The following is a 27,722-nucleotide window of genomic DNA, read 5'->3' as shown; positions in this document are numbered from 1 at the left end:
CTGTTTGTAAGATGATTTACACAGGAAGGGAATATACCCTTGGCAGAAATGACCAAGCTTGACCACGAAATACCATCTGTGTTCCTACCTTTAAACCTCTCAGGTCCTATTGACTATGTGTAAGCTTTGTTAAATTTATTAATAAGAATGTTTATTAGCAGATCGCAGCAGGGAATGCCTCCCGGTGCCACCTGATGAGGATGTGAAGCTTATGCAAACCCCTCTTCCCCGGCAGCAGCAGCCCTGGCTGCTGCACACATTTCCAAAAGGTATTTTTTCAGTACTTTCCTAAATCTGTTCTAAATATGGATTTGAAGGTCTAACTTTTGACTCCTGGTTAAATCTGAGATCTCTCTCTTATACAGAGCTAGGGCAAGAGCAGTAAGGCCTCCTGGTAAGTACATTAGCAAGGTTTATGAAGGAGAAATAACATCAGGCTGCTGTAATGTTACCTGCTGTAGGTGATCTGCTCTGGTGCCTCTGAGATGGTTGCAGGCGAATGTTAGTGAAACTAATAAAATTGCCATAAAACATATAGAGACAAAGAAATTCTGCCAATACTAAGACCTGATTTTATAGAGCAATGCAGAGAAAACCCCATGAAAGTCCGTTGTACTGTGTGAAACAGAGGGGTGGTATTGCAGTCATCTCTGCCATGCTTGCGAAGAGAAGGTGGAAGTGATAAGCAAAGAGTTGAAGTGCACCCATCCTCATTTCCAGGATGTTTCATCTCCTCTGAAGTCTTACTAAAGGAAAGAATGCTGGAGTAACTCCTCTGTCTAAATCACGTCGTTGTGGCTCTGCAAGTGGACCTGGCCCATTAGCTGTCTTCTCCCTTCCCCTGAGCATGCAGCTAAGCTGGATTCAGGGTACCAGAATTTCATCCAGTTAGTTTTCTCCAAGTACAGAAAACAATATAAAGAGGAAAAAATAATGTGTGATGCTAACAAACTTCTAGTGTTTCTACAGGCATATATTTAGTCAGAGACAAGCTCAGGCTTTTACCCAGTTATTTCTCCCTTAGGAAATCAGTCTTCTGGAAGGTATCCTAAAATAGCAGCAGTGACTTCTGTCTTTGGGCAGTAGCAGCCTATTTGCCTTGGCTAAAACATGATGTTTTCAAATAGATACTAAATAAACATGGTATTCCACCACAAACTTTAGAGTAACAATAAAAGATGTCTTGTTCTGCATTAAATGAAAAAAATATATAAAAGCAAAATGAAATGGAGAGAAGTCACATGGGTCAATATGCTGCTGAAGAAGCAGTCTCAGCTCACCGTTGAAGTTAACACTGCGTATGTACTTGAGCAGCTTTTTGCCTCCCGCGTGCTCCATCTCGGGGCAGACCCCCGGGTAGTCGGCACAGAGGTCCTTGTTCATGTGGTGCAGCGCGTGCGCCATGGCATACACAGCGTCGATCACAAACTGGACCTTCCCCTCCTGCTCATAGTGGGAGTCTTTGCCAATTCTCTCCTGTCCTGCACATTAAAAACACACACACATACACACACACAAGGACAGTAAGGAACAGTGTTTTCCTGATGTCAAAAGCAACTGAATCCTCTCAGAGCACATTTAAAGAACTGCATGTTTTAGTGAATACAGTAAAACATTTTGAGTTATGATTTTACCAATTAAAACAAAAACAAACCTTCTTTCTTGATAGTGGAACTATCAACACTTCTTGCAAGTTATTCTACCATAATCCAGAGAAACAAATCCTGCCATAATCACAAACTTGAAACTCTAACCTACAGGGACCATATTAGAGAGAGAAAACACCAGACTCCGTATGCTCCCAAAGTATGTCTTTGAAAAAATAAAGCATTTAAAATAAAGCACAGCTGGTATTTTAAAGTCTGATGTTTTGTTCTGCTGCAAATCCCAGTCTCTAATTGAAAGACAGAGCCAGATTGAGGGAAGAAAAAATCACTTCAGAGATGCAACCGAAAGAGTGCTCCAGAGAACTGAGCGAACGGGCCTGCTATTAACGCCACCTCGGGAAGCTCAGTATGTTTGCATTATCTACACCTCCCCCCCTTCTCCCCAGCTTGCAGAGACCGAATTGCCCCTCAGAATCCACTGATTGCCTTGAAAATATTTTAGCAGGCGAGAACTTAAGGAATCCAATTGCTCAATGTCATCTCAGCTGCAACAGGGGGAAAAGCAGCGCTTTGAAAGTCATTCCTTAATCGCTGCAGCACCCAGCGTGTTAGAAACGACGAACCCTCCGCCTTAGAGATCTCCTCATCCAACAGGCTGAAGCATAAAAAGAAGTCTGAGAGGAGGGAGGCATTTTGCAGATGGAAAATGGAAACACAGAAATGAAACCACAAAGAGCCAAAAGAACCCAAGAGCAGTGACAGAAAAGGTCAATCTAAATATTTCAAGCAGTAGGCATGTGCCTTAATCAGTCCTTCCCTCTCAGACCCGAGATGGATCTGTAACCTGGTACCATGACTGTAAAACCAGGCAATGAGGTGGTCTTATTGCTTTTATGGTGGTGTGAACAGATAACTGGGTGCCTCTGCAATTAAGCAGAACACTAAACACTATTTTCAGAGCTTGAAGCAAGGCACAACAGGTTGAAAATCAGGAATATTTTGATTATATTTTTCCCCTCAAATTGTCCACTAACTTCTTGTTTTACCTTCTCCAAGTAACACCTGCATGATTCAATCTGTCCAGCTGCAAAATGTGTGATTATACTTACCTATCTCACCAGGGTTTTGTGAAACATAATCACTGCTTGTGAAGTGTTCTGAGCTGCATTGAGGAAAGCAGCAGAAGTGCAATCTATTATTTTCCAAGGGTGGCGACACCATATCCCACTTCTCCCACCTGCAGCATCACATTTCTTTCTAACCTTACATCAGCCTTGACCACCTTCCTGTAGTACCTGCAATTCTGGGTACTGCCAGGAGCTCCAAGAGACCAGCCCTCGGAGTCACCTCTTGCAGATATTTTAGACATTCAATCAAAGTAAATGCTCGGTTGAAGGATACAAGTGGGGAAAATTCCTTCATTAACATTCTTAATTAGAAATAGTGATGAGTGAATTTATGTTAGCTGATTGATAACAATAAGGAAAGGAAATCAAGCTGTTAATGACTGAGAACGAATGATTTTAACAGAAGCAAGACGTCCATCTTCCTGTTGCTGTTCAACTAGCACATTTGTACCTCTCCCTCCTGTGCTAATGAACGGCCGCTTCACCAGCACCAGACCCTGTTGCCCAGAGCCAGCCCACACCACCACCCTTCATGGCAGGGCTGGCTTTACAGAAAGCATTGTCAGAGAGAAGACCAGGTCTTCCGACACGACTCCCCTCGGGGCATTGCCTCGATTCAGCTATTGGGCTGAATCATTTTGTAGCCAGCCTATGAGTAAAGTTTTTCAATTTTTTATTTAGCTCATGAGAAAAAGGCAGAGTCCCAAACAATCCTTTTTTTCCTTCTTTGAGCAGACAAGGCAGTAGACCAGAATTACGAACAGCACAGAGAGATCATCACCTTTTTGCAGAAATTCTGTAAGCACAAAGAATGTCTAAATATGTCCACAAAAGTGATTTGAAGATAAGCAAAGATATAATCCCCCTATATGAACATCTTTAATTATCTACACTTTTCCTCCTTCTTTGCTTCCCTCTGTAATTACCAAGCTGCACCACTGACATCTGATCTGCTCAACCTACACACTAAGTTTGAGACCCTCTAGCGAGGTCCCATAATTTTAAGTCTGAGCTACACTGGAAACACTGATATCCTGCAAAGAATTCAACAGGGTAAGAGAGCTTCCAGACTGTGAAGATCCACGTACTGGCCTTTTCATTATTTCACTCCCCTCTCATTGATTACAGAACTTATTACATTTCCAGGCCTTGACAAGGAAAATGCTTTTAAGTGGTTTCAGATCAGCTACATAACCAAATTAGCAATGCAACAGAAATGCATGCCAAGGGAAGCAAATCTAGGATTGAAATGCTGCACACAAAAAATACTGATTAGGCATATTAAGTTCCAGAAGCACAGCTGGCCAAATACACAGCAGAAAGAAAACCTTTAGCAGCAAAGATATCTGTGAAAGGAACCTGAGCAAAATCTGCATTAAAAAAAAAAAAAACAAACAACTTAGAGCAGTCTTGATAGTGTCCAGGTATGAAAATAATAAAGATTTGAGAAACTTAACAAAACTTCCAGTAACTTCCTGTACTGAAAATAGCCATTTAGTCAAGTACTAAACATCAAGAATTTGTGCATAACTAATCCAGGTATGTAGTCAAATGTAACTGCCTACCCAGAAAACATGCATGAATTTATACAATTAGAACAAGAGTATGCTATCCTTCATATAAACATAGGTTGAGTTACCTTTTAAAGATACTTTTTATTGTAATTAGAAGTTTAGCCCAAATTTGAACGAGTGAAGAACCTGAGAAGCAATTGCCATATTTTACATATGTAAAATAGTCTTCAGACTTCAATGTTAAAAGAAAAAATAAAATTAAAATGTCCAAATTAACGGGCCTAGTTAAACAGAGCATTCCTCCCAGTTTACATCAAACTACCTTCACAGTAAGCCAGTGAGCAGCAAATCAGGCCCAAAGTCCATTTTCAGGCAGGGATAAACCTAAGTGATGGGTACAGTTTTAATTCCAACTTCAACATTAGTGCGGCAAATATTTCCCCCTCTTAGGTTTAGCTGAAAAAGACAAGCAGAAAGTTTTACCACATGCTTCGGGAATAGCGCCTGTATATATGGGTGTGTAGAAATTCAATTATTAATGATTCCTGGAAGAGAAGGAAACCCACAGAAGTCATTAGCTTCTTACAGATAAAAGCAGCAATAGCGGTGCTGCATGTGCCTCCTGGCAAAGGAGCAGTCTTGAAACCCCAGCCCAGTGCGTTAGGACATTGGGGGGGTTGTGGGAGAGTGAATGTTGGTGCAAAGGAAAGAGCCAACACATGAACTCAGGTGTTGGGTGCAGCAAAAACCCGTGCAACCCTCCACGCTATCAGAAGAGCCCAAACCCACAGAATTAAACCCCACTTGCACCGTGATGTGTGAATCTTCTGTTCTTCTTATACATCCTTGTTCTTTAACAAGGAGCCAAGCAACAACACTATTTTCTTAAGCAATAAGTAGCAGACACCCGAGACACATGCACACAAAGTGATTTCAAGTGAATGCACTTCTGTTCCATGGATTTGAAATGGAGTACCTCAGGACGTCACCAGAAGGATGAAGCACAAAAGCAATTTATTGACATGAGCACTTTTTGCTTCCAAAAGATCTATTTGAAGGTGATGACAAATAATTTAACCTCACTTCCTACTAGAGTCTCAAGTGCTCATCATCATGATTCCTAAGAGATGGAGCAGCTAGGTCTCTTGCTTCAGGCAAATCTTCACAAGAGAAGATTACTGCAACAAAGAGAAAAAAAAAAGCCCCAAACCCAGAGTAGTGAGAATACAGAGGGAAAGAAGTCCTCTTGTACAATCTCCTTCAGATGACAGAAATGAAATGCAAGTTTAAGAACTCCTGGTCACACTTTCTGCATCTCCATAGAGGCAGTGCTTAACACCTCCTTGTATGGAAAAGGAGCTAACAACATCATTTTTCACATTACATTTTCTCAACATCTCTCCTTCAGTTGATTTTGTTTTGGACTCGTCATTGATCATCACATAAGGTAGGGAATGTGTTACAACGTATAAGTAGTGTTGCAAGGACAATTTTCATAGCATATAATTCATAGAGACAGACATCAAAATCCCACTTCATTGGTGCTTACATTAGATAAATTCAGACATTGGTTCAATTTCTGAAGGATTAAACACATTTTTAAAAGAACTTACATAATAGTACTACTGAGAAGCTGGTGATAGTCATCATTAACAAGAGATTTAATTTAAAGATTGCAGAATGCTCACATTATCACACAAGCAGCTATTATTTGTACAAGTTAGAATTCAGCAGCTTAAGTGCTGACAGAAAAATATATACCCTTCATCCATCCCCAGCATATTTAGCATCATTAGAAACCTGATGCCTGTGAGCAAAGAGACATCCGTGATGCAACAGCTACAATTATTAGTCTGTAACTGTGCGAGCGCCCATATATGCTATTTCATAATGACATTGAAGCTTCCTCCAGCTACAGAGTGCAAAGAGCTCAGCCTATGCATCTGCAACGACTGTACTCACGGCTCTCCAGACACACGCACAACAGCACAAAACAAATGGATCCAGCTTTAACAGACAAGTACGTATGTCCTGGGATCTCAAAAATAAGATCAGAGCTATCACTCCTTGAATACTCATGGTAGAGACACTACTGCACACACAGGAGGTGTAAAGTCTGAAGTCCCCTTCAAATAAACGTTTTATCTGAAAGCGGCTGAGTACTAGAGCTTGAGAAAAGCTAACAATACGCTAGAGTAAATATTGTAATTTAAACATGCACACTATGTCAATCAGGACTCTTTGCAATTTAATCCATGTGTTGTCATTTTACAAAGAAACACAAGATCCAATAATACAGCTATGTAGTTACAGCCATCTATCCAGGCCACCCTAATTCAGAAGATCTCATTATAGACAAAAGCTTTTATCTCAAGACCATCAATCCAATCCCCACGGATTTTCTCGGGGAAAGCTGATGAACTTTCAAGTTTCTACTGCTAACCACACAAGAATATCCTTCTGTGCTAGGATAAAATTTCGGCCTAAACATCATCTCCTCCAGGCTCTGTCAAGATTCTGAGCAGCAGCACAGCCTGGGAAGGCCAGATCACCCACCTCCCTGATGCCATTTCTGCCTTATTTCTCATGACTACAGAAACCTCTCCCTAATGTCCTGCGCAACCTTCAGTGTCGGCATAGCTCTACAGCCTCCCATGACTCTGATGAAGAGAGATAACTTCATGTTGTACCACAAATTTGGAAGTCAGGCCAACTGTCCTACGCCAACAACAAGCAGGGAAAGGCTTTTTTTTTTTTTTTTTCTTAAGGTGGTATACACTTGACCCAGAGCCAGACATCTGCAACAGTTGATATATAGAGACACAGCTGTACACAGTGACTCTAATAACACCAACAAAACCCAGAGAAAGCAGATGTAGTCAGCTTTAACTATGCCTAATCAGCTAACACTCCAACCAGACTTTGGAAACAAGGCTCTCGCAATACCTTACAACATATTCCTCATTTCAGAGAAGAAAAAAAAATCCTGTACTGCAACTGATCTTCAGTCATAAGTATTAATGTGAAAACCAAAAGGAGCTAAAAGGAGCAGGAAGTCCTACCAAAAATTTGTTATTCCAATAACAGAAATAATAATATTACATAGTAAGGGTCATAATAATTCAGCAGTTTACAGAAAGTCTTGATGCAATGAGTTTTATGAAGCTACATCCACTTCCATCTGTCAGTGATTTTTTTTTTTTTTTTCCCTCAATTACTCTGATTCAAACCACTGTAATAGTTTCTGTTCTCAGGTGTGCATGTGTATCTAAGGGAACAGATCTTAGATTAGAAAACTGAACTAATTTTCTTACCTGAGATGTTTTCTGCGCATTCAACATTCCTATGAAAACATACGCAATAGTTCTCATTTATATTCCATCACGGAAATACTACAATCATGAAAAAATCGGTACCAGGCTAGCCAACGCTGACGTAAACCACAGACACTTTACAGCTTTATATTGCTAACGTGCAAATGGAGAAAACTTCCTGTAGCAATAATTGCCAGTGAAGCCAGTGATCAAGCAAATGTATAGAAGCAGCACTTTTTGAAGATTAGGCGGCCTAAACTGGAGCTATCTTTATATTTGAGCACTTGGGTAAAAATGCAGCTTGCAAACAGAGGAACACGTATGTAAGTAGCAAGAAGATAGGCATCAAATCACGGAGCTTTATTGGCAAATCACCTCAGCAATCTATATAAGTGATTCTAAACTATATTTCTGAAAGATAATAGAATTTACAAATCCACAAATTACTTTCAGAATAAACTCTTCAAGGTTGGTTTAAAGTTGGTCGACTGAACCATTGCAAGGATCTTTTAGGAATTTCAGGGACATACATTTTGAAGCACTATGATGTTAAATGAGGTTAACTTTTTGAAATAAAGGCATAGAGGTCACTAAGTTATACTGCATACTTGGACAATTTCACAGACTCATCAAGGTTGGAAAAGACCTTGAAGATCATCCAGTCCAACCATTAACCTCACACTGACAGTTCCCAACTACACCAGATCCCTCAGCGCTATGTCAACACGACTCTTAAACCCCTCCAGGGATGGGGACTCCAACACCTCCTTGGGCAGCCCATTCCAATGCCCAACAACCCCTTCTGGAAAGAAATGCTTCCTGATATCCAGTCTAAACCTTCCCTGGGGCAACTTGAGGCCATCACCTCTTGTCACTTTGTTAAAGAGACTCATCCCCCCTCTCTGCCCCCTCCTGTCAGGGAGTTGCAGAGGGCCATGAAGTCTCCCCTCAGCCTCCTCTTCTCCAGACTAAACCCCCCCAGTTCCCTCAGCTGCTCCCCGTACGACCTGTGCTCCAGACCCTGCACCAGCTTCGTTGCCCTTCTCTGGACACGCTCGAGTCATTCAGTGTCCTTTTTGTAGTGAGGGGCCCAAAACTGAACACAGGAATCGAGGGGCGGCCTCACCAGTCCCTGCTGGCCACGTTAGTGCTGACACAAGCCAGGATGCCATTGGCCTTCTTGCCCCCCTGGGCACACTGCTGGCTCCTGTTCAGCCGGCTGTCAATCAACCCCCCCAGGTCCCTCTCTGACTGGCAGCTCTCCAGCCACTCCTCCCCAAGCCTGTAGCGCTGCTGGGGGTGGTTGTGGCCCAAGGGCAGCCCCCGGCACTTGGCCTTATGGAAACTCCTCCAGTTGGCCTCAGTGTTACACACCAACAGTGTCAGAAGCCTTCCTAAAGTCAAGGTAGACAACATCCACAGCCTTTCCCCCATCCAGTAAGCAGGTCACCCTGTCCTAGAAGGAGATCAGGTTTGTCAGGCAGGACCTGCCTTTCATAAACCCGCTGACTGGGCCTGAGCATCTGGCTGTCCCACGTGTGTTGTATGATGGTACTCAGGATGAGCTGCTCCATCAGGTTCCCGGGCACCAAAGTCAAGCTGACAGGCCTGTATTTTCCCAGATCATCCTTCCAACCCTTCTTATATATGGGTGTCACACTGGCCAACTTCCACTCTGTCAGAACCTCCCCGGTCAGCCAGGACTGCTGGGAAATGATGGAAAGCAGGTTGGCGAGCACCCCAGGCAGCTCCTTCAGCACCCCTGGGTGTATCCCATCCAGTCCCATAGACCTGTCAGTGTCTGTGTGATGCAGCAGGTCACTGACTGTCCCCTCCTGGATTGTGGGAGGGTCGTTCTCCCAGTCTCTGTCTTCTGGCTGAGGAGGCTGGATTCCCTCAGTACAACTGGTCTTGTTATTAAAGACTGAGGCAAAGAAGGCATTAAGCACCTCAGCCTTTTCCTCATCACTTGTTACCATGTTTCCTCCTGTGTCTAGCAGGGGATGGAGCCTCTCCCTGGTCTTTAATTTGATGTTGCTGTACTTATATATTTCTTGTTATCCTTGATTGCTGAAGCCAGATTTATTTCTAGCTGGGCTTTAGACCTCCTGATTTCTGCCCTGCATAACCTCACAGCACCTTTGTAATGACTGTGAGTCGCTAGCCCCTTCTTCCAAAGGCTGTAAACTCTCCTTTTCTCCCCGAGCTGCAGCCAAAGCTCCCTGTTCAGCCAGGGTGGTCTTCTCTGGTGCCAGTTTCTCTTACAGCACCTGGAGACTGCCTGCTCCTGTGCCATTAAGACTACCTTCTTAAAGGAAGCCTTCCTGGACCCCTGTACTCTTCAGGACCATCCCACGGGATTCTGTCACGCAGGTGCCTGAACAAGACAAAGACAGCTCTTTGGAAGTCCAGGATGTCAGTTCTGCTTCCCCCTCTCCTGGCCTCTCTAAGAATAGAGAACTATATTATAATGTCATGATTGCTGTGCCCTAGTCGTCCTCCAACCATCACATCATCCACCAGTCCTTCTGTATTCACAAAGAGGAGATCCAGCAGGGCACCTTCTCTGGTTGGTTCTCTCACCAGCTGTGTCAGGAAGTTATCTCCTACACATTTCAGGAATGTCTGGGACTGGTCCCACTCTGCTGTGTTGTATTTCCAGCTGTTGTCTGGGAAATTAAAGTCTCCCACAAGAAAAAGGGCACGCAATTGTGAGATTTCTCCTAAGTGCCTACAATATATTTCATCCACCTCTCTGTCCTGGTTGGGTGGCCTGTAGTAAACTCCTACTACAACATCTGCCCTGTTGGCCTTCCCCCTGATTCTAACACAAAGACACTCCACCCTGTCCTCACTATACTTGTGCTTGAAGCAATCGTGACAGTCCCTGACACACAGCGCCACCCCTCTGCCTCTCCTTCCTTGTCTATCTCTCCTAGAGAGCTCGTAGCCATCAGCTGGCGCACTCCAGTCATGGGAGACATCCCACCATGTTTCCGTAATAGCCACGACATCACGATTTTTGTGCTGCATCATGTTTTCAAGCTCCTCCTGTTTGTTACCCATGCTGTGTGCATTGGTACACAGGCACTGCGGATGGGCTGATGTCCCCAGCACCTTTTCACATTTAAAGGTCCTGAGTCTGGCCTGACCTTTCACAGGTGTTACCACGGTTACTGATCCATCCATATCCCTTGCATCTTTGTTGTGCTGCTTGTCTCCATCCTTTGCCTCCGCTGGGATGGCAGGGTGAGGGTCATCGTTGGCACAACAGCCCGTGTAACACCTGTCACAGAGCCACAGATTTGATATTCTATGGAAAATATTTTGTTTAGAAGGTGTTGCACATAACCAGTCAACTCAGAAGTTAGTGCATAACAGGGTTTATTTGCTTCTAAACTTGTGCACTTCACATTTTTCAGAAAAAAAGTCAACTTTTCTTCCTCATGGTGTTAGCATTGCTATGTTTAGGCAGTCTGAAGACTTTTTTTTCTGCCTTGAACATTGCAGTTTGAGAGGGAGCCTATAACCAAGATCACAGACAACTTGAAAGACAATCACCACCAGAAAGAAAGAAAAAGCAGAAGTTGTCAATGGAAATCTGTTACAAAAATACAGATCAGCCACTCACTAGCAAGGAAACATTATGCAGGTGTTTCAAGAAAGAAGGGAGGAAGAGGCAGGCCAGACTAGCAAAGCAGGCAAATAACTACCTAGACAACTTATTTACCTGCAACAGAACACGGGATGTAATTAAGAAGATAAATCTCTCATCCTGGTCTGCCCTTTAACCTTATTCATAGCTGGCAGGGCAAGCAAAAGAAATAAATTTTAGTCTTTACCCTTTCTGCACTGCAATATTATATACCTTCACACACATGCATTAATACACATTTCACACCTTGGAGCCTGGAGGAGAAAAGGCACAGAGCAATCTCTGTAACAAGAGCTAACCAAAAGCTTTTTTGCTCTTGCCTGTCATCAATCACACAGCACAAAATCCTGGGCAAAAATCCACCCTGAGATACAGGCATGTAAATTCTGCTGTGCCCAGTGGCAGCTGTGAAAGGGTATCCAAGTCGACTATTTGCCCTAAAATAAATTATTTTACAATTTGTATACAGGATTCATGACAACCAGTCTTACTGTAAGTACTTCTGTATTTCAGCACCTTGACTAACCACTGTTTAGGACTAGACTACAGTTTAGGACTAATGCCTAACTTCTTGTAGATGATTACAGTGGGCATTAGCAAAAGGACCTAGTCAGGTAGAATGATCTAAAACCATTGGCCAAGATTTTAAAAAAAAAAAATAAAATAGTAAAAGTACTGCTGATGTTTTTTAAACTTGCTCTGTAAACAAAAAAATAGTAAGAGGGATAGCAACAAAGCCTGGACCTCCAGTCTTAGCTGCTTTCTAAGGGAGCTCTGGTTTCACCCTTGCATCCTGCAACAGCAAATGCTTGTTTGTATAAACCTGCCATCCCGAACCTTGAGCAGCGCTGGAGATGGAACACCTCCTGCACTCACAGCTCTCAACACCGTCAGTGGGAGTCAGTCTAAATTTAGCCCCTCTTCCTGACATGATTTATATGACACTGTGAACAGTTAAGGTCTTCTGACATCCTCAAGTCCAATAGATATTCATCCTAATGAATACCATAAAGCTGTTCTCATAAAAAGTGAATCACGCACACCATGGCTCCTGGCATTTGTTTAAAAAGATGCTTTAGATATTGGCCATCTGCCATTAAGTTGCTAGAAACATCTCAGATAATTTATTTTCTCCAGAGATGAGGAATTTTGATAGCATTTTGAAAACTATTTTTCTTTCCAAAGTAAATTGCACTTTGCTAATCTATTAATGCACTAGATCACTTTTGTAGTCAAATTATAAATAATATTCTGATATCCTCGGGTTCTGCTATTCACTACATCTTTTGTTTCTCATTATTTTTCTTTCCCTAACATATGGCTCCACAGTACAAGCCATCTTGACTGCTGCTAAAAAAAAAAAAAAAAAAAGGAAGAAGAATCCTAGCTACTGGTATCATTTTAAAGCAAACCACAGATAATTAAGTGGTTTGCTGAAATTATCTGGGCTGTATCCCCCATCCCTCCTTTTCAATGCTCAGGAAACACAGAACAGTGTCACATTTGGGGTGACATGCCAAATCCTGGTATCCAGACTTGGGCTTCCAGCATTTTGGATACACGATATATTTCTCAGACACCAGGCTAAATCCCCTCATACAAAATGCAATTACAGGAAATTCCGACAGACATATGGCACACGCTGCACAACTTTATTGCAAAGCATAAACATAGAGGATAACTATTCCTTTGCTACTTTAAAATTTTCTGTATTAAATGGAAATCTGACCTTTTCTTCCTTCCCTAAACAGCAGTTGTATCCAAAGCACACCAAGATGCAAGGCATTCCCCAGTCTTTTCTCAAGTCTCTGATGCACATTAGAGCGTGAACTATTCTCTCCCCAGCTCTAGAAGCAAGGATATGTGTATACACACACACACACACACACACACACACATTACTGCCTTTTCTATTATTATTTTATTGTTTTAACCCAGGACACTTCTGTCCTTCACTGACTTTTAATCCTACCTTGTAACATTTTCAGATGAGATAAACTCAGTCCTTAGAACAGCCTTTCCTGATTGATGCTCCTCACGTTTTAAAAGAGATTTGACCTAAGACACCAAATCTTTGCCCAGCAAAATCGTGATGATGGGGCGAGCTCCCTCAGAGCATCCGCCCTCCACTGTGCCCCCTCCTCTTCCTCCAGCCGTCCCTAGGGACCCAGCAGAGGCCAGGACTCCGAGATGTCCTGGGATGGGCAGGTTTAGGAGTTTGCCCCCCATGTAATGTGGCATGTGTATGCTCAAAAGGCTGCACAAGATGTTCTTGAGACTGCTCCTGCCTGCACACTGCCCAGGACCGGGTCCCTTTGAGGCAGTTTCTCTTGCTCCAATTTAAATTCTAAGCACAGTGGTCCCTCTTTTACAGACCCTTTTGCTAAGTTTCTGTCACTTCATCTTGCAGGAAGCTTTCTCCCAGCATTTTCTTTAGAGGAAGTCATTGTCTGAGCCGTCATCTGGGCTGTACCTTCAGACTGATTACACTTGCAGATAATTAGAAAAGCTTTCTGAGTAATCTACATTCTGATAAATGGCATCCAAGGTGACATCACCCTTATATCACTTCATTAAGTCTCCCTGAGTGTCAAGCTATCTGAATTAAAAGCTATGTTTAATAAGCAAAAACAGCCAAGTGTTGTAATTTCCTTTCCAGTTAGCATTACCTGCCAAGGAGGCGGGTCATTAAAAATGCTCCTGGTATAGCGGATGCCTTTGAGTATTCAAAGCGTTTGCCTCTCCCTTTGGTGTACAGCTCCTGCTGCTGCCAGTGAGTATGGGTGATGTTACTGCTGGAACCAGGAGCACCCACGGGATGACCACACTGGTGCTCTTGAGAGCGCTACACTGCAACGCTTTTAAATACGCAGCATTTGATTTCAATAACCATTTTGAAACTTATGAACAACCTGCTTCATGGCAATATATACACAGAAAATTTGTTTTATCACCTAAATCTCACAGTACTGGCAGTAGTGGCACAATGTGGTTTTGTGCAGTGAAGTATCTTCAGTTGAGCTCCCAGTCAAAGCCCAGACCCCATCTCTGCACATACCGTGGTGCAGGCAGGTCATTCAGCATGGCTCCCTTTGCAGAACCACAGCCATGAACTACAGTAGTGTTCTCATCCGCAAAGGCAGTCATTTCCTTCTGTTAATCCTCTCCTATAGAAGGACATTTTTACCACAATGCACTGTACTGCAAATTACTTTTTTTCCAAAATATTCCTACATTAACCTGATGTGGCCTGTAATGACTGAAGTGAATCTCTCTAATGTTCTTAAATGTAAGCAGCAAAACCTAAACCAATGAACTGTCCAACCAATGCTTGTTACTACCATGCCATTTCAGTGATTACACTACATTCTCCACGTAGTTTGATGAAGTGTCCTCAGAAGCAAACCACAGTGTCCCTCAAGGTAGAGGCAGCAACTCCAGGGCCTGGGCAAGCACAGAGGCAGTGCTGGAGGGAGGTGACACTTTCGCATAAGGAAACAACCCTGCTCTTCACTGGGGAGAAGCAAGAGGCTCCGCTGTTACTGCCATGTGCGTACACACCGCTTCGGAATGGCCTGCATCCCAGCAGAAATTATCTACACAACAGTATAGGTGTCCTTGGCCGCAGGAAAACTTCACAGCACCAGATCATGCCCTGAGCCATGCCAGAATAAGTCAATCGCTAGAAACAGCGTTATTAATTACAGTGATGTGTTGTATTTAAACTTATCTAGAAATAAGGTGGGGTGGGCTAAATGAATTTTCATTTTCTCATTCTACATCTTCTCCATCCAAATCAGGGAAAATTTTTCATGCTTAAATAAACAGAAATGATGTTAATGTAGAAGTTCTGCACATAGAAATATTTCACAAAGTTGCGATATAAGAAGGTAAGCTGGCCACAGGGTGCTTTCCTGGGGAAGCTCTTCCTCTTGCTCGCAGGCTGTGGCCACACAAGATGCATTGTGCAAGCATTTTGGCTTGGAGCATGAGCCTTCCGCTCCTCATGTCAGCGCTCAGGAACGCTGGTGCTGTCAGAAACCGATGGCCTGTGGCATAGTGCCTCACTGCATTACAAATTACCAATCAAATTTTAAAATAATGATGATGATCATTCATAATATTATTACATCAGTGGGACATTACGACTCTCATACTAGCAATATAATTCAAAGCTAATGCTTTTTCTGATGCACAATTTACTTCAGTTTGTAGAAGAGGGAAGGAAGATGTCAGGGCATGTCATTTGGTACAATATCGAGCTATAATGCGGCATTTCAGCTCAATAGGGTAAGTTAGCCGTCAAAAACAAATGTTTCTGCGGAGTCTATGCCGAGGGAAAGCAGAACGCCATTTTTATTTTCACATCACAAAGCACAGGCTGTGAGGAATTGTAATAAAATAACGGCGTAAACAATACGGGGGATAAGACACTTTGAGAAATTATCCTAAAGATCTTTTAGCAATTTTTAGGCAAATTCCAGACTTTGGGGGAGATTCCAAATGCCAAATTTAACAGCAGTGTATTCCCAGCCCTAACTGCACTGTTTCTACGCACAACACTCCTACTCCTATCCATGAATTGAAACCAAAAGCAGATGATATGAAATATGGAAAGTGTTCATCAATTTTCAATCACAGTAAAACACATCCTCCTATGAACTAATTTCCTTTGATCAAAATTCAAGGCAATTATTCAACATTGCACATTTAAACTGCTGCTATGAAAAATTAAAAGGAGAGGGAAGGAAAGGCAAAGGGAGGCAAGGGTGAGGCAGACATCAGATGGTGTTACTGTCTTTACCGTCTGTGTCACAGGAGATACATTTTGGTTGAAGCTTATCAATGGCACTTCATGCCTTGAGCAAATGCCCCAGCCCCACGCTATAGATGTTCATGCCACAAACACAGGCTCACCAGGGACCTGGCAGTTTGAGAGCAGACTCCCTACATCTTTGAGTTTTAGAAATACTTTTCCAGACAAATACCCTCAACCTAATACCTTAATTCAGCACAAGATCATTAAATTGGCAAAGCTGCTGTTGTCCCTATGGATCATCTGGTAGCACTTGGTCAGGTCTGAGTAACTCCAAGAACACGTCACCCATCATTTCCTTTCATTAAGACAGTTGTGCTGGGAAGTGCATAACTCACTTAAAAATGAAATTGCCCCCCTACTGTTACTTGGGCATCATGAATTAAGTTCCTTGAATCTTCATGTGATCAGAAACAGGAAAATGTGCTCTTTCAAATGGTGAGGAGTACCTCGGAAAAGAGGAGTGAATGTGTCGAAGATCACAGAGGTGAAACAAGACACAACGAAGGCTCACAATCACAAATACAGACAGTGCATTTTCTGTTAACCGGGTTGAGGCTTCAAAAACGTATTTAACCCCAACTTCTTAAATAACATTAGTGTGAAAAAAAAAAAATCCAGTCAACACCTTTATGCTATGTAAAATGAAAACATTTCACTCTGTGCTAGCACTTTCCCACAGGTGCATTTCCTTCAAAAGTTAAGTTCAAATGCACATGGTTGGTATATGACCGCAAGCAGACGGTGCTTTGACACAGTAGGTGGCCAATTTGTGATTTGCAGATGGGTGACAAGGCACAAGTTGTGGAAATATTCTGCATCTAAAGTAAACTAACAAAAAACCCACAAGCCATCCTGTACTCAACAAAAGCACTTCCGGGTCTCATGGACAATATTGATTTTCCTGCTGGATAGACAGCCAGAAAAAGGAAGAAATAAAAGAATAGGGGTTTTTTGACTCTTTCCATCTACTTCTCTTGTCCCATAAGGCTGATGCTGCTGTTCTATTTTCTCTACAACCTACACAAATTCAATTTATTTTTTCAATCTGTCTCCAGACAATCTTTCTTACAACAGCTGTGCAGACATTCCACTGCAGCCCATGTCCAGCAGCACGAGGAGGGTGATGTGAATACAGTTACCTGTGCATTTGCGGTCTGTGTCTTCCTTCTTTGACCCACTGATGGTCAACTTGCAGTTGAAGTTCTCCTCCCAGTACTCGGCAAACCACACGTTCCTTCTGTTGTTCTCCAGGGTGCGGGAGGTAAAATAGGCATCAAACCCTGGAGAAGGAGACAGGTAGAAAGCTGAAGTCTAGCTCGTACTGCACAGGAAGTACCACAGCCTGAAAAACAACTCGGCTGTTGAGCTCTTCTTCCATATCCAGCACACGTTCACATCTTTACCCACACGAGATGGCCGTGGATAGAAAGGAAGTTTGTTGCACACGTTATCTAATCAGCTGCATCCTGCAAGTAAATTGCTCTGCTTCTAACTGCGAGGTGGAAAGCTAGGTAAGATATAAGTAAAATAGAGATTAGTACAAGAAAGAGTTATAAGCAAAAAGCGTGGATTAGATATATACCAGTAAGGAATGAAAATAAATTATATGGTGCATCTGGTATTAGGCTGAGCTCAATACAACTAATTTTGTAATTAACCTCTCCAGACCTCCAGAGAAAGCAGTTTCATCTAAACTGGCCATTATCGGTACACATTATTGTTTTGGTAGCATGCATTTTTCCCTTAATTTCCTTCCACAGAGGTACAGATAAACTCAGAGAGCAATACTTCTCAGGGGTAACTGTGAATCACTGTGATTTATCAGATGCTGGGATGAGTTATCTTGAAGCAGGGGGCAGGGGGAAGGTTTTCTTCCTTAAACATGTGAGATTCACTTTGTTACTGAAGCCACAGAGCCACAAACAGCACTGCAAGAGCAAAAATGGCATATGACTCCAGTATTAAAATAATGGGGGAAAAAAAAATAATTTTATGACAGCTCAGTTGAAGGGCAGATACCTGAAACCTGAGTCTTATTTTTTTGAAAATACATAATTCTCTATTCACTGAAAGAAACCAAATAACAACTATTGAATAGCTGTGCAGCAGCAACTAGTTAGTAGTTTGCATACGTCTCAAACATGTTCTATCTCTCTGTAGCACCTCACCAACTTGCCAGAAAATAAATATATTTTGCTTTGACTTTAATTTTTTTTTCTCAGAAACGTATATCACTGTTTATACACACATGTTTATATGCAAACGCACACATGTGTGTATAGCGATTAAAGAAAAGGTATATCTAAAGGCTTACAAACCAGAAGGACAAATAAAAAAATATCAGAACTCTACTACAAAATTACAGAGTTTATTAAATTCTGATCATAAATTAGACCTGCCATATTGTAGGGATTTTCCCTATGAAGTTTTCAGATTCTGTAGTTTAAAATCTAGCCAAATATCCTTTACCAGTTCAGACAACACCCCTTCAAAGATCACGCTCATTTCAAAGGATTTTTCTCACAATACAATACAGAGATCAAACACTTTCCCAATAAGCAATGGTAACTTTAGACCAAAAGAAACATCACGTCACTACCTGCTCTGGGCACTGCTGCTTCAACTTGGCCGTATTTAAGCACTCTCCGTTATTCTCTTTCAAAGCTGAGATGACTATATAGAGCCTGAAGAAACCTTTGTGCATACAAATAATTGCAAATCAATAGCCATGTATCCCAAGTACCAGCACAGTGTGATGGGACTCGAGGCAGCACCTGTCCCAGCCGGGGGGGAAGCTGCTCCCGCAGACACTAGCAGGTCCTCAGGAGCATGAGAGCAGCAGAGACCAGCACCCGCCCACAACAGCGTCAGGGTAGTACTACTGTCCCAGTATACTTTTGGTTTTGCTTGGCAAACAAAGGATATTTATGAGGACAGTATGTATTAGTGCATGTCTATGCGCTCATATGCAGTCTTTTGTCTTTTTTTTTTTTTTTTTCAGTCTACAGGAGGTGTATTCTCTCATCTATTTGGAAGGAAGCGTGCGTGGTGTGACACAGCCAAGTGTTCCTGGTGTATAACACCGGAAAGATTTATTACCTCTGCATCAGAGGTGCCACAAAACAAGCAGTCGTTGTTCCAGCCCTTTACCCAGGTTACAGACTCGCAGAAGTTGAAATCCCTGCTTAGTTTTAGAGGCTTTCCCCAATCTGAGAGTCCCTCTGAAGTAAGGCAGCTGGGCCCATTCTCTTCAGAAGGTTATATCAGTCTTTTCACGACGATATTCAAACAGCAGGATGTTCACCACTATTAGTAGCACTGAGTAGTTTTCCTAAATCCTTCTAGTTATCTGTCTTTAGCCTACAACGTGCTTTGCTTATGGAGACAGTTCAAGTTCAGGTTGAAAAATAATTTTTTATTTTACTAAGAATGCTGCTGTGTATTCAAACTACGGAAACGTGAAACCTGGATACAGCAGATCAATCTTAAAGAGGATTTGAAAATGCTGGTTCCTTACTGGGAAGCTCAGAGGTAAATTATCTGCCATCCCAAAAGTGCAAGTCCATTGAAGATGCAAGTCTCAGAATATCTATTTTGTTCTTTTATTTAGCTTTACAGCCTGTACTAGCATTGCAGAAGAGGGTGGAAACACAGAAGCAGCAAGTTCTTATAGATACTAAGCCATCTTTCTATATTGCATGATCACATGGTTCCTTTTGGTTTTGCAGACAGAAATAACAGTAAACACATATTCCATTGAAAGAGAAAAAAAAAAAAAAGTTCCTCGCACCACAGCCAAGAATTTCTCTCACTGAAATAGGTGGGTAAATTGACACAATCTGGCACTGCACACGATGAAATTAAGTCAGAGGAAAAACATATGGCATTGTTAAATTACCATAGTAATCCATCCACTATGGAATAAAAATAGACAGCATGTAAACAGATGTTTTCAAATAATAAAGAAGATTAGGAGTAAGGTCAATCTGTCTCCTCGCATTACCTTTGTGTACTATTGACCCAACTATAATATATATTTTCCTAATTCTGAGTCTACTGTTCATGACTCGCATCCAAAGCCCATTGCTCCTAAGACACAATGTATATTATCATCTCCAAAAATCAAGTCAGAAATAAGAGCACTGGGGTCTTCCAGAAACAGGCTGAAAGCAAATTAAAATTTTACTTTCAGTCTCACTTGAAAATATGTGCAACAAATCCATCAGGGTGCTTGAGAGTGATGACGAACCCTAAGCAACAAGCCTCAGAGGTATATTTAAGTACTACTGAATATTTCAGTCATCTCCATACACACAGTATGGCCTGTCCAGCCCTCAGCCTGGTTTTGCATCTTGAAATGAAAACTTGACAGATCAAAACTGCCTGAAGTTGCAGGGAACGAGCCGACCCATGACGGCACAGACCTCCTCCCTCCTCCTGAGGGATTTATGCTAAGGCAGGGATGTAACCTGGGGTTTCCCATGTTTTAGGGAAATCCTTCAGTAAAACTCTCCTGCCGCATGTAGTCGACTCAATCAACGATAAATTAGTGACTTATGAACATTTTTGTGCATGGTCTCTAGAGAGGACAGCACAATTTCTGCACTTCTGGGATGAAATTTCCTAAGGAAAATATACATGTGGATGGGTCAGAGAAAATTTAGAAAACAGTCTCAGATTTTATGTACATACAAGTTAAACCTGTTTTCCTGTAAAACTGTGTGTATCGGTCTTACTCAAAATTAAAAGAGCATTTCAAATGGGATAGTCAGTCATAAGATCTACAATATATGTATGGCTCAAAGAGAATCAGTATACCTTGCCAATATGCCAAACTAACTGACCTCTGGGGAAAGTGCTCTATAACTTAATAAAATCAAATCAATAAGTCTTGATAAAACGTAATAGAATTCTATGAGAATTACTCTAAACCTTTACAGATTTAATAACAAATAATAACATTCTCATTGATTTTTTAAATGATCCCTCTGCATCCTCAAGAAGGAGTATAGATCCCTATTAAAGAGCGTACATTTTTTGATCATTATTTTCTATTGATCAAGACAAGCAGGCAAGTGACTGACTGACAAGGGACAGAGTTAAGTAGCAGGCCAAATTTCTATTAATACCTTACTGGATGGAAGTACCCTGTGCTCACTTGCTGTTTCTGGCTGTGTTGCAGATCGCAGCACTACTGCTCCAACACAGCCAATATCCCGGAGAAGACCTCTAGAAGGCATCACCCCTGCAAACTGCCTTCCTTCCCAACACACTTGAGACTAAAGAGTGCGCCATAGCCAGGACTGAAAGAGTCCTACAACACCCTGTATGTGCAAGACCAGGAGTGAACTCACAGGCACCACCTTTTTTTTTTTTTTTTTTAATAAATATTTGCAAGTTTTACACAAAGCGCTGGCACAGGTGCACAGCTGGGGCTCAATACACCACAGAATAAGACCTAGAATGTTTTATATCATCTGGTGCAAACCTCCACTGAACGCGCTGAACTGTGCCAGTTCACAGTGGATGTGATTTTCATCCAATTTAAAAGTTAGTAAAGAATGCTCAGTGGAATCTCACTGCTCCTAGAATGTAGGGTTTTTTTTCTGGTTTTCCCTATATCATTCCTGAGAATACTGTCAGAGAAGTTATTATGTTTGTCTGAAATGGCTGAAGACACACAACGCTTGTTGCTCTGTGATTTGAGCCAACAAATCACTACCATTTCATTTTTTTCCCCACCGTTATTTTCAGAAGGGTGATTGTGCTCAATGTACTTTAAGGCCACTTTTTTTTTTTTTTTTTCCTTAAAAAAAAAAAAAAAAAAAACTAAAGGAAAAAAGTTTTTCAATTAAGATAAAAATAGGATCAATTTAAAGATCTTTCTATTTTTAAGCTTTGTATCAGATGTGTGGCTAATAAGTAAAGCAAACCCCAAATACTCAGTTCTCAGCAAATGCTGATCTTTGACTAGTATTACTGCTACCATGCAACCAACCTTGTCAGCGAACTTTAATTAAATATTAGCAATCGTATGATGAGTTTCATGTTTTAAATTCCTATTATAGAACCACATGTAAAATAGCTACATTCTATATTACTGTATTCTGAACACCAGCCCTGAGATTATGATGGATCTGTGCAAAGATCCCATGCAAATACTGGGAGCTAATGCACAAGGATTCATAGTACATGAGTTTATTTAACAGCCATGACCACAGCAGTCCAACTCTCCTGAGCTTCTCCCAAGGCACGAGCACCAGCACTTGCTTAGGACAGTGGTGCAAAATGCCACCAACCACAGCATCAGACAAAAGGTCTACATGCCCCTGGGCAGCGGTGTATGGTGATGGGCAGCTCCTTTTTTTAAGGGGGAAATGAAAAATGCTCCGTGAACAGGAGCTTCTGCACCATTTGTTCTGTTGTTGACCACAGGTGACAAAAACACGTGGTTAAGTATTTTAGCAAAATACGTAACCCATTAGCAAAATAGAGTGTGTTGCCTTTGAAGTTTGGTGTAGATTGAAGGAACTCCTGAAGTCACGGGAGGATTAACATTAGCAACGTTAGGTAACTTTTCACCAGATTCAGACTGAACCGTAATTTGTTAACTCCTTAAAAAAAACCCAGGTTGCAGTTGTCTCAAAAATATACAAAACGTACATTCTGTCTTAAATCTCTTATCAGTCAGGACTCTTTCTATGCCTCCCATGCACCACAAAGCTGTCCCACAAATACAAGCAGTTCTACCTATATCAGAGGGCTTGAGTCAGCAGGACATCTTAAATGCGTAACTAATTTTAGATACTTTTTTCTGAATTAATATGATTCATAAACATTAAAGTTGAAATACAGGCAAACTTATTCACTGTAATAATGACAGACTTAAGCCTGTGCTTAAGGTTAATCTTTTTTCAACTGAAGCCATTAAGACAACTTACATGCATAGTGCTAAACATAAGAGTTTTGGGTACGGGGGCACAGGGAATTAGATGACCCAACCAAAAAAGCTGGATGCTTAAATGTGAAAGTAGGAATAATCACTTCTTACCCTTGTACATGGCCAAGTACTTCACTTGTAAGACAAGATTTAGTGATTTCCCAGTGTTCCCCATATATCATAATTACGAAAATTACTTTCTTCAGCAAATACCTCTAAGAGATATGGATAGCTATTTTATGAGATTTTACAAATTACAATAAATTTCTTATTACTTTAAATCACTGTGATTTGATTAAATCATTATTCTTGCACACAGATGATACTACCTAATGGGTTCATTTATTCCCCACCCCAGGATTAATATATACATTAACTACATAGCAATGAAACAGACTTTAAGAAACTAAAGGAGGGGGTGGGAGGAGGAGGGGAAAGGAACCCAACCCTAAGCACTACAGAGGGCTGGTGGAGTCCAGGTGAGTGTCCAGGGAGGAGTGTGACCTGGCTGCGATGCTACCAAAACCTGAGCAGGTTTGGTTGTTTCTCTGCTTTGCTCAGTGGGCTACTTGTGTCGCCAGCCTGAGCCCCCCTTTGACCAGGACAGGCCTTATTAGCAGTGCTCAAATGATTGAAATTAGAAATTACTGGGGGAAGGCAGGAGCATCTCGTCCCCAGCTGGCTAGAGTCAGGCTCTGCATGTCAAATTTTATCTGGGCATTTTATTCTGCACCATTCATGGTCAGTCACCCGGCTGGTGAGTGCCAGCACAGCATCCATCCCTGCCCCAGGAACACTCGCTGCCCTCTAGCCTTGCTGTCTGTGCTCAGAAACCCCCCTCAGTCCTCCGGGTCCAGGGCATCACTAAGGACAAAGGATGCCACAGCGCCACAGAGCCAGGAACGCTTAGAAGAGCGGCTCCATTCTCAACCAGAAAATGAGGCTTGCTGACTTGTGGTTGCTTTTGACACCCAAAAAAAGAAAAAAAAAAAAAGCCCCAAATGATTTATTTCTAACATTAATCTTGCATCTCTCCTTCCACTTGGTGTTATATGTTGCCCATTTTCTGCCTGAAAGCATAATGCTCAGCTTCCCTGGCAGAGATGGCTGAGGGAATTATACGTGCTTTGGAGGATAAACCAGGCTCCAAGACTAACGATGCAGTTCACCATGGTCAGTTACATTACAGAGGGAGAGAAAAAAGGGAAGTTCGCAGAGGAGGCATTTATCATGGGGAAGGCGTCAGGCACACCCCAATGAGGAAAAGACAGCTGTGCAGGAAGGCAGGAGGTACCCCAGAAAAGAGCAGTCCCCTAGGAAAAGAAAGAAATTAAAATCAGCACAGCCAAGTGAAGTTTCCTGTGTCTCAGGAGGTGCCTCGAAAGGCCACAATGAAAACATGCTATTGGCGTGAAAAAAACAGATTTTTTTTTTTTTGAGAGACACCTTTGTTGCTTCTGGTTTACCAAATCACTAGCACAGGTTGTGAAGATCTTTTTCACGTGTCAGCAGTGACTTCAAGGGCTCTGGGGTTATTTAATAAGGAAAATGATTAAGCCTAATTAAAACACAAAGTTGTTGACCTACTACTGGATTTCTCATGCACCTGAAGTGTTTTTGTTCTCAGCCATTGTGGCTTGTGAGCAAATGCAACATGTTGACCCAATTTCGTATGAGTAGTGATTTTATCGGTTTATGATATTTTTATTCGTCTCTATTTTGTCCAAAGTATGCCCACACTAATGATTGCTAGTTATACAAATTTTATTTACCCAGCTAGTAAATCATGACTTACAATGATTACTGATGCCAAGTGAGTTGAAAGCAGCTACTGAAATAATTTTCTGATTTTCCTAGCATTCGAGCCAAAATAGTTAAATTTACTAACATTAAAACTGAGATAAAAGCATCAGGTGTGGAATAAGATCCATTTTAAGACAGCTAGTCTTTTTCCAGATCTTATTTTGTTGTGCAAGCCACACACTATATATTGCTATGGATCTGTTAAGATAGTGTACAGGTATTTTCTTGACCTTCTTTACTCAATAAAAAGGTCATAATATTAAGTGATTTTATTACGTTCCTTCATGCCATAAAAATGCTTTGCAGTTGTTTTCTTTTTTAACAGTTCCCACCTATAACAGTGAAGAAGGGTATTTTAGTTGATGTCACATTTGTCTTTTTATATACATGACAAAGCATGTACAAAGGAAATTCAGTTTGCCATACTTAGGGCAAATCTGGGATTTCAAGCTACAAAGCTTCTATCATGGAAATAGATCTATATTGCCTAAGTCTCATTGTTACCACTTTTATAAAATTATACAGCTGCCACAGCACGAGATCATGACCTAGGTGGCGTCTGGCCAGCGCTGCAATAGAAAGGTTAGTATTAGAAGTATATTATTATTCATTATTCTACATTTTATTGCCCCCAGGCACTTCTTACTTTCACAGAACTCCCATTTATATCAATATAAACAGTGAAAACCGCTAAATTTATTTCTCCTATTTGTTATTTTTACTGCCATACCAGCTAGAGGCCTCAGCTGCAGATGAGATTTTCCTGTGGCAGCAGGCAGGGGACACACACAACAAGGAATTCATCCCCGTCCCTGGTTTCTCTTGTGCCATGGTCTTCTGGATGGCATCAGGATCACCCTCTTCCCCAGGCAGGATGCTGATGTTCTCACCCAGAAGGACCCACTACTTTCTCGTGGAACAACAAAAAGGCCAAATCCATCCCTCAGAGTATCGAGAGCTGTTACAGGGCAGAAGATGAAGGCTTGTGCTCCTCTTCCCCTGAAGAACTGTAGACTTCATAATGTGTAGGACTTTTGCATTTTCAGCCACAAAGGGGCTTTCTAGGTTGACACCAGTATAAGTTACCCAGGTTGCTTAATGCATATGGCGCTCTCCTTTCAGATGAATACTCCACTTCTTATTCAAACAACTCCTGCTGTGAGAATGAATAATTTTTTATGAATTGCAATATGCAGAGTCCCAGCCAAGGGAGAAATGCTGCTCACATAAGCCTACTCTTGTGAGTGAGGATCTGTATCTGCTGTAAAGATTATAATCAGAATCAAGCCAAACAGAACAGATTTAAAAATACATCGAGACGCAGAATGTCTCTCCCAGCAATTCACCCTTTCCTGCTGCCCAGTAATTGAAAATGGGCTATTTGTCTTGCCAAGACCTTATCCATGAAGTACTCTTATTCCTCATACCTGAAGATGACTAAAAAAGCTTTTTTTTTTTAAAAAAAAATATTTATCACAAAGCAACTTAGTTAATAGCTTGCTTTCCTTCTCACTTGCATACCCCGTCTTCTTGAATTTATCTGTTGCTTCCTGCTTTACTGAAAAATAGATCAGCTTCTGCATTAATCTCATCCAGCAGCAGTAAAACTCAAGCAAAGTCAGTGTCACCCAGGGACACAGAGCAAGTCGGGCCCATGGGTCAGGATGCAGATCGCTCTTTCCGATTAGTGATACTTACCCCCAAAATCTGAGCTGTTCAGTTTTTCCATCTGCAATTAACTATTTCATTAAATCCCTTTGTATGCATTGGTGTCTTCTTTCCATCAGTTTTCCAAGCTCCTTCTTCCTTCCCACCCTTTTTGACTAAATGGGAGAAGCTGCTCCACAGATGGCCTGTTTCATTTTAATAATGCAGAACCGTAAAATCAGAGAGGTACAGAAGGTCTAAATGCAGAACATGAGAGCAGTTTTCTTCCCTTTGATAGCAGCAGCAGACAAAATGCACATTGCGTATCCTTAAAAGCATTTAAACGCGAGTCATCTGCTTGCATAATTTAAAGTGAGGATAAAAATACAGAAACCCCTCTCCACTGTAATGCAGCAATTGGAGTAAGCCCTAAAGATGTTCAACAGGTTAAAATCGGTAATAATATTGTTTTCTTTTAAAAAAAATGATCAATCAGCACACAGAATGATTGTGCCAAAATAAGCTAAAGGGAAGGCCAGAGCCGGCCATGGAGAGGCTGTGGTTACTGCTGCTGAGGATGGCCGAGGCCAGGCAACGCAGCTCCCCAAGCACCCCGACCCACACCACCCACCCTACACACACTCTAACCCAGCACACAAGCCAAGGCCAGGACCAACAGCAATACTACACAACAGGTCATTTTCCATAATCCTGTGACACATGACCCAAAATCGGAGCCATAAAGTCATAAATAACCCTGGCGGTGGTCAATGCGCACCCCCAGCTGTGCCGTTCCGGCACACGCGCTTAAAAACAACTTGCAAAAACCAAATCAATGCTCAGGCGCGTTGTTATCCCTTCCCAGCAAACAAAACATGAAAGGAAATCAAAGCCCATCCTCATCCTCCTCCTCCTCCTTCCTGCAGTGGGAGTGGGAGAATAAGGCAAGACACGTACCGAGGGAGGCCGAGACGTCCCTGGGTCCTGCTGCGCAGGAGGGGCTCGAGGGGCTGCTCCTTCCCTGCTGCGCACAGGGGCAGCCCCAGCTCCAGGCTTCACAATTCACTGGGTTTCAAAGAGTAATTCCTTATACTGCATTCAATCCCTTCAATGTACAGAGTTAATTTTCTCCCTTTCTCTGTACATATTTGCGTGCGCCTTGCGGAAGCGTTACCATGTCAACAGGAATAATTACAGCACGTATAAATATATTTGTGTATCCTAAAATTTACATGCAAGCTCACAGAGCCGTACTTATACACTTGCAGCTCCCCCCCCCCCCAACCAAACATTGAG

The 27,722-nt window shown here is 41.9% G+C and overlaps 1 protein-coding gene across 3 annotated transcripts in view; it reads right to left on the bottom strand.

Moving 5' to 3' along the window:
• GRM7 (glutamate metabotropic receptor 7) overlaps positions 1-27,722 on the bottom strand; it is a 206,532-nt gene that overhangs the window by 101,235 nt on the left and 77,575 nt on the right. For all 3 annotated transcript variants that reach the window (XM_026857425.1, XM_026857424.1, XM_026857426.1), the window contains exons 4-5: positions 17,176-17,316; positions 1,281-1,481 (exon numbers count right to left, since the gene is read on the bottom strand). In XM_026857425.1, the coding sequence (XP_026713226.1) occupies positions 1,281-1,481; positions 17,176-17,316 (342 nt within the window). The remainder of the gene's footprint in view (positions 1-1,280; positions 1,482-17,175; positions 17,317-27,722) is intronic.

The sequence above is a fragment of the Athene cunicularia genome (genome assembly GCF_003259725.1).
Source record: "Athene cunicularia isolate RWA chromosome 12 unlocalized genomic scaffold, athCun1 chr12_part1, whole genome shotgun sequence".
NCBI lineage: Eukaryota > Metazoa > Chordata > Aves > Strigiformes > Strigidae > Athene > Athene cunicularia.
This window is presented reverse-complemented; position numbering and strand designations above follow the sequence as displayed.